The sequence below is a fragment of the Cupressus sempervirens genome, chromosome 1 (genome assembly GCF_028749045.1).
Source record: "Cupressus sempervirens isolate cs-2001-9-10 chromosome 1, ASM2874904v1, whole genome shotgun sequence".
NCBI classification, from domain to species: Eukaryota; Viridiplantae; Streptophyta; class Pinopsida; order Cupressales; family Cupressaceae; genus Cupressus; species Cupressus sempervirens.
Window position 1 is genome coordinate 84,032,507 of NC_143118.1, and position 16,076 is coordinate 84,048,582.

Below are 16,076 nucleotides of genomic sequence, written 5' to 3' on the forward strand. Positions count from 1 at the left end.
CGTCTTCTCTCTGTAAGCACCAACTCTGCCAGGGTCTTGCTTCGCTCTGTGATGTCAGCAAGGCATGAACAAACATCTTTATCCTTCTCTTCCACTAGTGGTAGAGGGTCTGTCACCTGTACCCCCCCGCATCAACTTTCTCTGTTGCTGCTGTTGCACTCTGATCCTCCACCCCTAGTGATGCCGGTACCTTGACTACCTCACTATTGGACCAAATGGCCTCTAACTGCAGGTCCTCTCTCATGGGAGATTGGATGGAGGGACCTCTAGCAACAGGGGCAAGTAGTCATCGCCTCAGGTACTCACTCACCCGACTCATTAAGTTCATCCATTCCACTGCTGGCACCTGGGGTTCCGCTTCTGGTATGCTCAAATCAACATCCTGATCCGTTGCCTCATCCAACAGGGTGTCGGCAATCGTGACTACTGCATCTATCCCAATCACCTCCAAACGGACCTACTCCTGTGCACCTCCCTAACTGACTCCTCCCTCTGTGGCTGCCAACTCCGCTACAAGAGATGACTGAGGCAAACTCGTGGCTATAGGTACAGGGGTCGGTTCCTAAACCGCTAGCTGGGGCTGCGATCCCGTAGGTTGTGTACCCATAGGCGTACTTGCCGGTGATGCTATCCTCCAGCTTACTGAAGGTTGGACAGGCACTGAGTGGGGAACCAATCCCGCTACTGCTATCCGTGCTCTGGGATTAAGAGTGGCCGGGGTCATCACCACCAAATGCCGAAACTGTCCGAACCCTGGAATATGAACATCTGCCATGGTGTGCATATGCGGAGCTAAAAATGACAGAATGGATGGCATGGTAGTTATTGGCACAGCCGGCAACTGTCGCGGAAAGCAAAGTGGGGTCGCTGAAATCACCCCAACTTCCTCATCATCTTCCTCCTCATCCTACTCGACCTCCTCCATATCCTCTAACTCGTCCTCCTCGCAAGATGTATCCTAGCAGCCACTGTCTATGTTGCCTGATTCCTCCATCTCTTGTCACACCCTCTTCTGACCAATGCCCTTTTGCCCTGCAGGTGAGTCTAAATGCTTCCATTGCATTATCAGAGGCTCGCCAGGTACTGCAAGACTTGGCTGTATTTCCAACTTGTCCTGAGGTATCGTCCTCGCAATTGCCTCCAGAAAGAGTTCGATGGCATAATGTGGCATGTAAAACGTTTTATGTTGCAATGTCATGAACTCGTCCAAGCGCATGGCCAAAAGAGAAGCCCAGTCGTACACCTTCCCGTTCATGAGCCCGTTCATCATACTGACCAATGAAAAGGAAATGTTTGATGCCTTACTTGATCCTATCAGTCTACTCTTTACCACATCCATGAGGCACTTCCAATGGCCTTCTTTGATATTAGATTTCTACAACCCTCTTCCTCTTGAAGTGCCAATAAGGGCATCCTTCTGTTGTTGTACCTGGTCATTGCACACTAATTGTACCTGTTGCAACTTCCTCTCCTTGTCCATCTTTTTGGGTTTACTGTCAATTTTCTTCCCTCCTTGTGCCGCTCCTAGAATGCCGAATACTCTAGTAAAGTCAACTGACCGAAATGAAACCACCACGTCGTACCCCAAATACGGAACTGAACTCTTCCTGGAGTGCCTATAATATGCCTCGATCATCAGACGCAATACACCCTCAAAGTCTCGGATACAGAAAACTGGCATCCGGATTGCCCACTCCACCTATGCCTTTCGGATGCTTGCTTTGACGAGGTGAGTGTCTGGATTCTCGTTCCACCATTTCCTGTAGTCCAACCCATTCAACCCTTCGAATGCTACATTCTGTGGCGTTGTTTGCACCTCTGGCTGATTCTGTACTTTGGCCCTTCACTTGCTCTTGTCCTTTCTGCGTGGTCGCGCTATAGAAGGCCTTGCCTGCACATCTTGACTCATAGCTGAATCCTAATCGAGTTGCTTCCTCCAAACCCTCTTTCCGGCAAATTGCATACCTAATACGCCTTTATCAGTTTGCTGAATATTCCACCATTAGGTCAGTTACTTATTCCATACAGCTGCAAGAACTCCCCTCCTGACCTTTGTACAAACATTGGCCCTGTAACCTTTCTCCTGTATGCCGTACGGCTTCCTTGCTCTATATTAGAAGACGTCATACAGATGTGTGGCACAAACCCTCCTATTGAATGCCGTACACCCCTCTAGAACCAATTTGTAGGCTACTTGCAAGTTTCCTCCCCTATACATCTCTTCCCCTAAACGCCTTCAGCTTGGGCACTTTGAATGGAATCTATAATTTTACAACTGCTTACTCTCGCCTTGTACGAAACTTTATGCTACAGCACTCCCCTGTCCGTATGAACCAATCGCATAATACCGATGCTACAAAACTTAACGTATGCTCCTGTATCTCTATTCGACAGACAACAATCTCCTCATTCCCATGCTTCCTACGTGCCGCATAAGGATAATGGGAACACCGTACAGGAGTGGTAAAATAGGCTAGACTGTTGTACGGTAGTACCTCAAATGTGACTGATCACCATATGTGTTGCCTCTAGAGAATGGATGCCTTCAGAACGAATGCCAATGCCTTGAATGCCTCCAGGAATATAACCTCCTTATATTTCCTGACATCACTTCTGAATGTTCGTACTGTGATACACTTGGAGCCGTACGATGATACCACCTTGAGACGCTGTACAGTATTACAACTTTGAATGAAGAAGTCGTACGGCATAATGTGCAGATACCTCTCAATGCCATACGGTGCTTACTTAAAATGACGGCGCCAAATGTTTACCACATAGATTAATTGATTAATGCACACAGACAATGAACAAGAACAATAACAGCAGAACTCCTTTTATTATTCGCAAATGCCAAAGACATTACATTATGCTTCGATAAGATGATTACAATGATCCCGGAGGGGGGTATATATACATCCCCAGGAACCTTCTCGAAGGTGTCCGTTGGCTACATACAACACGTTGGCTACATAATAAGAACCTTCCCGATACCGACGGCATACATCCTGACACACACCCTGTCGGCCGATACTGACGACATACATCCTGATACCGACGACCTACATCTTGATACACACCCTGTCGGCCAATACCGACGACCTACATCCTGATGACATGTTAGACCCCGTACCAGTTTCTTACATCAGCGACACTCCTCTACGAGCTCACAGAGACGTACCAGAGCTTCTTTGCACTCACGGTCATATCCTTCTGTGACTGATTTCTTCTCACCAAGAAAGGACTCCTAATCTTTGTCTTTGTCTTGGCATCTCTCTCTATGTATTGTTTTATCTCTTTTCTTCTTTTGTTCTTTAGTTGTTTGTTTTTTACAGACACCATTTGGTGCTCCTACTGTTTTCAGCTTCCTGATTGTAACCGTCCAGTCCCATAGACCTTTGATGGTCTTTGGTTGGACATTAATACTATTATCAATGAATTGCGTATGAACCCATGAGAAATAAAGATGAATTGGAAAAGTTTAAGCCTTAATAAATCACCAAATCAAATCAATGAATCTCATATTCTTCCTGTTATGGTTGCGAAAGAACGACACCTTTCCCTAATTCTGCTCACAATGTTACAATCCTCTTCTGATGACTTTCAATGAATGAAAAGATTTGTTCTACATTAGTTCTGATCTTAACATAAATTTTGAGCCCCATTTGTAACAAATGAATTTTCATAACTAATTTAAAGATGTCAAAAGATCTAATACCTATATAAGTAACTGATTCCATTTCACATGACAAAGACTTCCTTTACATTAACAGATTATAACTATGATTAAAGTAACTATTACAAATCTAACTATATTTCATGTTCAGCTAAAATAAAGAAAATAATAAATAGATAAATACAATGTAAACAATTTTAACCATTCTTAATTGAAATCATATTCAGCTGAAAAATAAAGTAACAACTATCTTTCTTAACTGAGTTCATACCTAATACAATTCCTTATTCAAGATGACAATTAACTACTCCATTTGAAATAAAGAGACTATCTAATTTATTTATGCTAAAGGATTAACAAGTAAAAGAGTGAGAAACATACAATAATAACGGAGGATCCTTTATCTAATTGTGCAAGCTTTGGCATTAGTGAGAGGAGAAGCATTGACATAGGCTTAACTTCCCAACCTCGGACCATACTTATCCCCACACATCCTAACATATTAGAATGGCCCTCCCTACCTCAAGATCGGGCTTGTGATGTTCTTCAATCCGGCCATCCAAGTTACCGGGAGGTCTTGAATGCCCAATCAGTTATACCTATATAACTGATGTCTACAGATATCAAGTGATAATAGAATTGCACATATGCCTATAAACTACCTTGGCCAAGGATTTCTGTTTGGGTTCAACAACCCAATCACCACCACTCAACTTGACAACAGATTCCATCACAGGGACAGCATGAGCTATTAAGTGTTTCATTATATAGTTATTCATATCTAATTTCATTCTTGGTTCTTGCAGGTTAACTCCACTTCTTCACCATTTCAATGGCTTCTTTGCCGATGAATCCTAGGTGCCTGAAAGATTAAGATCATTTTGTTTTATTTACACCTCTTCACCATTTCAATGGCTTCTTTGCCGGTGAATTCCTCGGTGTTTGTAAGATTATGAGCATTCTGATATTAATTACACCTCTTCACCATTCTATGGCATCTTGCTGGTGAATTCCTCGGTGTTAAAGATTCTATAAGTATTCTAATTCTTGTTCGGAATTGTGATAGCATGATTTTTGATGCTGGTATACAATCATTTATATTGCTATGGCTATCATTTGAATTCAAAATGATATTATATTCCACAAAGATAATACTAGGAAGATCTCGATGACTATGGAATTGCAAGAGATTATCAGTAAAATACTTGATTTCAAACAAAGTATAGTTGGATATAAGAAAACTTATGACATACAAATGCATGTAATATCTTATTCTCAGTCCTAGCAATGCATATCTGGCTGCAATTTGGACTTAAACTTCAGAGGAAGAAGAATACGAAAACATATAGTGTATCAATCAAAATCCTAGCTCTATGAAGCTGGCTACAGTCGGTCTTAAACTTGGGAAAGAAAGCAATAAAGAAACACAAAACATTACCTGAGAACGGCTTGAGGTTTGTTTGGCATGGCTCCTCCTATCCTCAGCCGGAACTCTTGTTGGGTAGTTGTTTCACCCACTAGCTGAGACTTGTTTGCAAATTTCCTTCACTAGTGGATTAAGGGGAAAACAAAACAATTATTGGTTTATGAAATCGGGATGATTGTTCCATTGGAAATATCAGATAGAAGGAATGATGTTTGCCTTGGTCAATCCACGGTTTCTTTAAAGGCTTGCCGAGACTCCTCGGCTTCTATCAGTTTCCAAGATGTCTATTCGAATTTTTAAAACATAAATTCGATTTTGAAAAAGAAAAAGAAGATAATAAAAAGGAAAAAAAATTAAGGAAAAAGGAGGAGTTGAAGAGTTATAATTTTTTATATTATTATTGTAATATGTTCTTACATACGTTCACATAAGTATATTGATGAGGTGACCTCATTAGATTATATTATTATAATTTATTGGTGCCATTTCATTTTTATATTTGTGTTCATATGCAAGTGTTTATTATAATGATATGATAAAAATTAATAAACAATCTCCAAAGGTATGTATTATATTTAAATGTAGATTATTTTATGTTTTTCTTATATTGTTTCCTTAATAGCGCATGCGGGTCCCATAATGCAACCTATGGACAAGTCTTCATATCCTTTCCAAGGAAGTCTTGGATCATACCTACCGATCTCGATGACTGAACCAAATGAACATCCCATTCCGATGATCCCGTTTAGCAATGCTTCGCCTCTTTTTAGTCTTCTCCTACAATCAGCCATGTAAAACATTCTCGCCAAAATATTAATTCCATAGTAATTCAAAATAAAATATATTAATCATTAATTCAAATCAAACAATTGCTAATCATCTAATAACAATTATAGGTTACTGACCATTTCATCAACAGTTAGTATAACGTATATAAATAACTAACTCATTTCACATGATCATGAAAAGAAATAATTCGTTTACAGTTGGTACAATGTATATAAATAACTAACTCATTTCACATGATCATGAAAAGAAATAATTTGTTAAACCAACAATTATGATCAAATAAAAAAAAATTAGGGCAAAATTTGGGATGCAACACCATTTGCCATTCGTTCCTCCTGTATCATATAACATGCAACATCATAATCGTCTTCCATAAATGCTTCTATGCTATATTTCCACTTGGATTCTTGACCATCTTTGCAACCTTATGTATTTAGTTAAATTCAACTATAAAGTGCTGTCCGCATTTCACTTTTCTTTGGATGTGCTCTAGGATTTGCTTACTTATTTATCAGAGGTTGCACCATGCAGCATTGAAGTTTAAAATAGTTTACGTTAACATTGAATATTGGATTTGACTTCCCATTTATAACTAATCTTGTGGCTTTCCTGTAATAACCCTGTCTGGTTATAGCTTAAACAAACATCAATTTTCTTTACAAATCAATGGTTTGACATTTTGTCAAACACTTGACGCACAACTTTGTTATAATTGTATGACATTGGAATGTATTTGTTTCTTTTTGTGTTGTTAGAATATAAATGCTTCACACTAAAATTCTAAAAACAAATACTGAATTGATCTATTTTTAACAAAAGCTTGATGCTGCAATTAAATTTCTCAAATCATGTACTGAAAATTACATTAATTGATAAAGAACCCGAATTCGGCATAATGGTGGATTTTCCTTGACTAGCAACTTGAACGCAAACCACTAGAAATTAAACCAAGCCACCAGGGAACAATTGTAGGCCTCCATATTTATAACAGCAGGCTGTATAAAGGTGTTTGCAGATTATAAACAAGCCAATTGCTTCTCTAGATATGAATGGCAGCCTCCGCAATATGCACAAGCATCTCCAAACCCCCACACACAAGTGTACTTTGATCACAACAGCTCCAATTAGCTCATGCCTGGATCAAGGAATGACTGCAATTTTGCACAAATTAATATCCACGCAAGAACTGACTGAACTTATGTAATGATGCCACAAACTCTTCCCAATTCGCAAGCTGAATTGCAATTAAGTTCCCACACAACAATGTCTCCCAGCTACAGTCAAAACAGAAGACTACACAATTCATACTATAACAACTCTCAGAATTCATTCACAATACCTCAGCTGTGAATTACTAGGCACTTCTCAAATCCAAACCCTTATACTTCAGCAAGGGCATATAAAATTAGAACTTCAGGAAACGTCACAAAGACGTCAAAGCAAAATAAGATAATCAAATGATCGGATGCTTTTCTCATCAAATGTTCTCATATTTATAATCTTCAAATGGCACTAGTTTCTCAAAGAACTCCACTTAAGAAGCTTTCTCTACACAACATTAAAATATAATAAAGTGTTATTAATATAATTTATTAATTGCTTTTGGCTCCGAAAATGACCTTTTCCACCGTAACTTCAAATTTTGACATGTAAGGCCACTGTTTCTTGTTCCCATGATTTAAAACTTTTCCTCCCGGTTCCAACGAGCTATGATACTGAGGTGACCAACCAACAACACCAACAAAAATAGCAACCTCGGCGTATTTAGATGAATAATAATAATAATTCACCCGTCTTGCTAAAACAACTAAAGAGGCATCAAAATCAAATCTGACAACACTAAAGTGATCCTGATGATGAAAGATGATGAATGAACCTGACGGGCTGACTTATAATAAAAGACGCTCCCTCCAAAATTCTTGGATACCAAACCGACAACTCAAAACAAAAATTGAGAGCATACGCCATCTCCTCTGACTCAATTGAGCTCATCGAAACCAACAGATTGATTTACTATAAATAGTAAGTCCCTCAAATAGAGCCAAAACACACCATAGGCTATTGGAAAGCCTGTAAACACACAACTAAGACCCTCAAATCCTACTGTCAACTCACGAGGGTCGCGATGGTGAACTGACCTGACCAACTGCAAGAACCTGCTAAAAAAGGGGACATTACATTTCCATTCAAATTTAAACTTATGGAGAACGTGAAGTGTCATTAACAAAGTTGTTTCTTTGATACTTCACGTGGATGCTATGGTTTCAGAATTGTTTTCTTCTTATAAATCCAAAAACCAATATTTGGCTATTACCCCCACCAAACATATTCTTTACAATTATACTATTACTACATTATTACTCATCTGCATTAGTTCCTGTCTTTTTCTCAAAATGAAAGACTATTGGTCCTTCCCCACCCTTTTATGCCCATCTTGGAATAGATTGTTGTAACTTACTTTGTCATCCAATGTCGGAGCTCTTCCCATTTTGATTGTTGGCTACTACTATGGCAATGATTGGATAGGTCCCTTCTGGTATTGAATTTAATGTTTTCAAACCTTATGAATGCCTAAATCCTTCTTCTTAAGGTATGTATTTCTGTTGCGTCTCTAATTTTCTTACATTTGCAGCTTGGCTCTGATACCATGTTGGTTTTTCAAGATCACTGCAAATGTACTAAGCACTACCATGTATGTGATATGTGTTTTCCAAATGGCAATGACCTCTTATTTAAATTGAGAATAAACCATGAAGAGACATGCCCCATGAATTGGACATGTCTATTCGTTAATTATATAATTAGTATAATAAATATTTAATTATTGTTTTATATATATAATATTAATTTCTCTCATATAACAATAAACTCATATATATATATATATATATATATATATATAGGTTTATCTGACTGCAACTACGGAATATCAACAACTGATAGTATACTTGATGTATGATGGAGATTATCTTGGTCCACAATATTAATTATATAGAACAATGTATCCACACGATTTACAATAATGTGAGCAATGTAATAGATAACAGTTTACAACTATAGATAGATATCGATCTATAGATAAATGGATCGGATCTAACTTGGTCCAAATGCCACTGTAGACAAGTGATTGATATGATATTGCTCCGATATTCGATTATGGCAATTATCGTTCTAATAGGTGATTAAAATGGATGTGTAGCAATTACTATCACTTTTTAATATTGTTTTCACATATTGGCTGATGGTAAGATGATGATCACTGTTTCTGATTTCTTTTCTCTATGTATATGTGATATGATTGCTGCTGATTGATCTAAAAGACCTTGAAATATTAACGGACCACTTGTCTGATAGATTATCTTGTGAAGTTGCAATGATCCAATCGTGATTCAATTGATGGCTTGGTGCTAAAGCCAATCTGAAGTTCTATACTGCTGTCTGATGATTATATTCCTTTGCTTATGTGATGTTCTTCTAGATTTCTTTTAGACTAATAATGTTTTTAGAATCGTGCATCAATATCTTATGAAAATCTGTGGCTCAACCAAGCACCTAACTTGGTCTGAGTATTTAAAATAAGTTCTTCACATATTTCCCATCTCTCCATTGTATATAACTTCTCATTGATAGGACACATCTCTTCACAAATTAAGGGTCACACTTATTCAAAATAAACTGCTACTCTTTTAGTAATCACACCTCTTGCAAACTAAAAACTTTGCTTCATGTCTTAAGGCTTAAACTTGTCTCCCATCTTAACCGTTCCCCTTAACGATTGTTATTAATATTTGCTTGATGGGGCTTTCTCTAACTTATACAAATTGTATTTGAAGTGCCTGCTCTATTGCTTCGCCAAACTACTCCCAAATGCCAAGTTGATTAGTATGGCTGAATGGTATCAGCAACAGATGGTCACTGCTGTCTCATAGATGAGAGTATCTGTGTTATAGAGATAATCATTGTCTGTGCTGTATCATCGATGGCTGCTTTGGATTGTATTTGCCTTATCATTATTCTCAACTACATTGCAGAGTTTGCACAATGGATCCACGCACTAGATCCAGGTGCACATGCACCAGTACGCCCAGCATGGGTATGCAACTACATACCCAAAGTGCACCAAGGGCGCTTGTTGTGTACCCAAAGTGCACCTAGGACACTTGGTGACATCTTATGTGCATGCACACGGTACCTGCGAGAGGAGCCCATAAAAAGCTTAAAAAACACTTTTTCCCCATTTTTTGAGACAGCCCAATATGAGGCCATTCAAAGCTACAACATATTCACTTTATTATCTATTTTATTTAACTCATTTTGTCTCCATTTTGGCATTTCAAACATTGTTCCATAACTCACGGTGAGTTATGCGAGTTTATGTACTTGCAGGTTGTGGGTTGTGCAGTCACTGGCGGGTTTTCAAGACCCATTGCCATGACTTAAAGGGTCATGGACCATGACTTGCCAGGTCCGACAGTCATGACCCACATATATTGCAAAGAGGTTTTCTTTATCTTAAAGCTACAATAGTTTATGGTATTATACTTTACTCTGATATGCCAGAGGAAGAAGTTGCCATTCTTGTTGTGAGCCCCCAACTTCAATAGTATATGATTCATGAAGTAAATTTCCTTCAATCAATAAGCTATGGTGAAGCAGAGATATCCTTTGGTACTCTCCTTGAGGGACAAAGTTCAACTCAATGGGGTTCAACAAAGGATTCTAACGGACTTTTTGAACAAGCTCAGTATCCCAAATCTGCATAAACTGGGCATCTTCCTCTGCCAATAACAACAAATTAGAGGAATATAACACTCTGTCAAACTATTTCAATCAGCCTTCAATACTGAATATTTCAATCACAAACCATTAGCCGGTTAATCCATTCCTCAACTCAATCCTATTTCATAACACAGCTTTATCTTTCTTATAATATTTCAGCCTAAGAATCGAAAGTATCCAAAGTCCAAAATCTTTTTATATTAAATCGGTTCCTTCCATAGCCTCACAACCAATATTAAATCAAAACTCAACATGATCTCTTCAATTTATAAACCAATGCCATTCTAAATCAGAATTTCTTTTTAAATCAACAATATGAACTGATCTCGTGAATTGCAAACTTGAATCGGTTCCTAATTAAATCGATACCATTTTGCATGCATTGACATTTAATGCCAACCTTTGAATCGATTTAATGATCAAATTGATAACATGTTGTGCCAGACAAAAATTTGAAGCAAATGAATGCACAATCCAGCTTAAACTCAAACTTGGGACTTCAATTCATACCATAAAAGAACCAATATCCTCCAGACCCGATTTGTAAAAGTGAAATTGAACTTTGCTGGTCTTGACCGATGCTTAAATCATTGTGGAAAAATTCATAAAAACTGAGCCTTGAATTGATTTAATATTATTCTCAAAAGAAACATTATTAATGTTTTTCGAAAGCCTTGAATTGGCTTCAAGAACTGAGACCTTCAAATTCTCATTGACTGATAACATACAAAATCTAAGAATTGAAATTCATTTCAAAAAAAAATGCCATAAACTAGCTGATTTTCTTCCACCATCGGATTCCTGAAATCGATATCATTTCATGGAAACATGGAGTCAAGATCACATTTATAACTGATTCGGTGAAAATTTTCAATCAGTAGTCAAGGGAAGTCAATACAATATATGAGATCAATGCATTATAGCAGATTTGAGACATCCCAGTGTACTATCAAAAGCTTTATTTCATAGATTACAATTTCGAAACAAATCAAACCTTCCATCTTATTTGATATCTGAACTCAGTGAACTGTCATTCCTGCAGGTGATGACAGCCAGAGGCTGCCCCTTTCCTTAGACTTTCATTCACTCCCCTACTCTCTGTTTCGATTCAAAACAAATCCAGCCTTTATAATAGACTTGGGTGGTTACAAATTGTTTTCAACTACCAATGACTATGACTGTTCAAATTCCTCTCAACATAACTGACAAGACATTACATTTTAAATAATAGTTTGGACTCTCACAATAATATCATTTTTGAATCAATATTACACAAATCTTGACATAATTTTCTCATGCTGAGGTGCCCCTGCACCATATGCCTAGTGCAAGATGCAAGGCATAGCCCAGAAAACAGTGCATTACAAGTTCAGTCAATTACAATACAGTAGAGATTGTCTTAATGTTATTTTGTATGCTAATTTTAATAATATTTTCACATGATTTTCTACTCCTGAGCAGGGATCTTGTATTTGTTGAAAAGAGATGTACAAGCAAAGAAAATATATATATGGCATGTAATAGTAACTATATATATATATATATATATATATATACCGATTTGTCCCCAGATCAGGTGGATTCGGAAGTGGATACGTTCGGATTCCAGATGATACAGTAGAGATTGTCTTAATGTTATTTTGTATGCTAATTTCAATAATATTTTCCCATGATTTTCTACTCCTGAGCAGGGATCTTGTATTTGTTGAAAAGAGATGTACAAGCAAAGAAAATATATATATGGCATGTAATAGTAACTATATATATACTAAGATACCAATTTGTCCCCAGATTAGGTGGATTCGGAGGCAGATAAGTTCGTGTTAAATTCTGCAAATTCTATGTGCTTTGAATCAGACTTGAAGTTCAGTTTTGAATGGTTGAGAATGATCTTCTAAATACGATGAATATTCAGACTGTTTGAATAAGTTATCACTTATTTTAATGCAGATCCAAACCTCTATACTCAATATTGAATGGATAACAATATCTGAATTTGTAATTCGCAGGAAGTAGAATACTTAGAAGAGCAGACTGTTGTGTTTTTGTGTGTCTTCTAAACTGCATTCACAACCCAGATATATACCGTTTCTAGAGGGTATGTCCCTCAAGGGACATAACTCTTGACATTAACAAAATAACAATTATTCCTAAGCCGGCGATCTGAGTAAATAGTTTAGTTATGACTAACTAAATTAAACAAGAACCAAATAAGGCATTGTCTAGAAATCGCCGGCACCTCTAGGAGCAATATATATTTATATTGAATGCCAATCATTTGGGATATATGTATAAAAGAACAGGTACGGTCTGTACCATCAGACCTATAGGTTTATCTTGGTTAGATTCTTAACACTCCCTCGTAACCTGATAATCCTACAGAGAGATATCATATCTAGCAACATCAACATAGATGTTTAACAAGAATTAATACTCTATATTTGTCTAACTCTTCTTAGTCTGTGGTATCATAGAACACATGATACAAAGTAATATTGCTAAACCTGTGATATGAAAAATCACTGCTACTAGTGATAAGACACATGTTGTGACTGATAGAAACTGGTATTTCTATATCACAATGAGATCCTGAGTTTAAGATCTACCAGAATACAGGATAAACTTGGAGAATACTAAGATTCTTCCTTTATACAATTTGCAACCCATGAACATAGCAATGTAAACATCACAATATGATCTAAAACTCATCTAGATCTTACAATAAAATCTATTGTTTACTACATTATCTAAGAGATTGTAATCTCTCATAATGCCTTTTACACAACTATTCATTATTTCAGAGATTGTCACCTCTTTAAATAATGATTACACATGTTGGAGTCCATAATAGTCAATAGCCTGACAAAAAATAAAATCATTTTATTAATAATCAAAAGAGTACAAATGGATTACAACTCAACCATACCAAGTCTCCTCTTGAAATGTTCTATCTTTACTCTAGATAGAGGTTTGGTGAGTATGTCTGCTATCTGATCTGCAATGCAAATGTATTCCAATTTTACAGAATTCCTATCTACCATATCTCTTACATTATGGTAAGGAATTTCAATATGCTTGGACCTGTCATGGAAAATTAGATTCACTGAGAGTTTGATGGAACTCTGATTATCACAATGAATAATCATAGGATTCATGACCTGCCCAAATAATCCCACAAGTAACTTCCTCAACCATACTGCTTCTAGGGAGGCCATTGCTGCTGCAATGTATTCGGCTTCTGTGGAGCTCTGAGCTATTGAAGACTGTTTTATGCATATCCATGAAATCATAGCCGATCCTAAACTGAAACAGAATCCTGAAGTGTTTTTCCTGTCTTTAACACTTCCACCCCAATTTGTATTAGTGAATCCATGCAAATATAAAGCAACTTTCTCATATTTGAGTCCATAATTAAGAGTGCCTTGTAAGTATCTCATAATGTGTTTAACAACAACTAGGTGAATCTCCTTCGGCTCACACATAAACTGACTTAAGGCATTAACAGCATAGCAAATATCATGTCTTGTATTTACTAAGTACATAAGGGACCCAATCATCTGTCTGTAGAGAGTAGAATCTATGGGAGGTGATTCTGCAACTGCTTCTTTAAGTTTATGTAAATTAGTCTCCATTGGAGAAGACATAGACTTGCAATTCCACATTCCAAATCTCTTCAAGATATCTGATGTGTACTTTCTTTGATTATGTATGATATTGTCAGAATTTTGTTGTACTTCCAATCCTAGGAAGTAATGGAGAAGCCCCAAGTCTTTCATCTTGAATTCTCTAGTTAGATCTTTCTTGCACTGATCTATAAAATGATCATCACCTGTGATTAATAAATCATTAACATAAAATATCATAATTACCATATCATCTTTATCTCTTTTATAACATAAGTTTGTATCGGCTTCATTCTTGGAGAATCCTAAGCCGGTGAGGTATTTATCAATCCTTTCATACAAGGCCCTAGGAGCCTGTTTAAGCCCATAGAGAGCTTTCTTGAGCCTGCAAACAAATGCGTTAGGATCATGGGTTTCAAATCCTTCGGGTTGCTCCAGATAGACTTCTTCTGAAATCTTTCCATTTAGAAATGTTGTTTTTACATCCATCTGATGTACCTTCCATCCCTTTGATGCGGCAATTGCTAAGACTGCTCATACAGAGGTATATCTGCCAATAGGAGCAAAGGTTTCTTCATAATCAATCCCTTCTTTCTGAGAAAATCCCCTGGTTACAAATCTGGCTTTATATTTCTCAATACTACCATCAACAGCATGCTTTATTTTAAATATCCACTTGGAAGAAACAACAGATTTTCCTTTAGGTCTCGGAACAATTTCCCAAACATTATTTTTCATAATTGATTGGTATTCTTCTGTCATAGCTTCTTTCTAGGCTGAATGTTTAATAGCATCAGAAGGATTGGTTGGCTCTGTTTTGAATATATCAATCATATTTGTTGTATAACCAGAGAATCTTTTAGGTCTTTTAGTTTCTCTGACTGTTTCTAAAGGTGCAGCAAAGTCTTGAGCTGCTTCAACTGTTTTTATGGCCCAAAGTGGTCTTTTCTTTGAATTTTCTTCAAGGTTCATATTTTGAATTTCATCTTCGATCTTTTCTAAGTTCTCCCTCTAGGATCCAGATTCACTATTTCTTTCAGAACTTGATAAAGGAGAAGGTTCATCAGAACTTATGGCTCTTTTGAATGCAAGATCTTCTTCAAAGATTACATCTCTACTAAGTTCAATAGTTTTCTGTCCAGGTATGAAAATTCTATATGCCGTAGAAGTTTCATTATACCCTACAAAGATACCTTTCCTCCCAGAGGGTTCTAACTTGGTTCTCTTTTCTTTTGGGACATGAATATATACAGGACATCCAAAAATTTTGAGATGACTTATATTGGGTTTTACTTTAGTAAATACTTCCTCAGGGGTTTTATCTTTAAGATAGGAATGAGGGCTTATGTTTTGAATATATATAGCAGTACAAGAGGCTTCTGCCCAAAGATAGTATTCTAGATTTTGGTCTAAAATCATAGCCCTAGCCGCTTTTATACTTGTCCTATTCTTTCTTTCAGCTACCCCGTTTTGTTCTGGGTTATAAAGAACAGTGCACTCCCTCTTGATCCCTAATTCTTTACAAAACCTTTTAAACAAGTCTGAGGTATATTCTCCTCCGTTATCTATTCTAAGGGTTTTAATTTTATGTCCTAAAAAAATTTTAGTTAATACTTTGAGTTCTTTAAATCTTTGTAGGATTTCTTCTGATTCCTTGCATTTTAAAAAATAAATCCATGTTTTCCTAGAGAAATCATCTATAAACAAGATATAATACCAGAATCCTCCAAGAGAAGGAACGGACATAGGTCTACATAAATCTGAATGAATTAATTCTAGTACA

At 36.9% G+C, this 16,076-nt stretch overlaps 1 protein-coding gene across 8 annotated transcripts in view; it reads right to left on the reverse strand.

Annotated features, from left to right (window-relative positions):
* Positions 1-16,076, reverse strand: part of LOC149576345 (uncharacterized) — a 163,648-nt gene that overhangs the window by 22,033 nt on the left and 125,539 nt on the right. For 2 of the 8 annotated variants that reach the window (XM_089816950.1, XM_089816940.1), the window contains one exon: positions 5,796-5,879. The exons of 5 other annotated variants lie outside the window; for them this stretch is intronic. In XM_089816950.1, the coding sequence (XP_089673076.1) occupies positions 5,796-5,879 (84 nt within the window). The remainder of the gene's footprint in view (positions 1-5,795; positions 5,880-16,076) is intronic. One more of the 8 variants, XM_089816937.1, reaches the window with a different exon arrangement.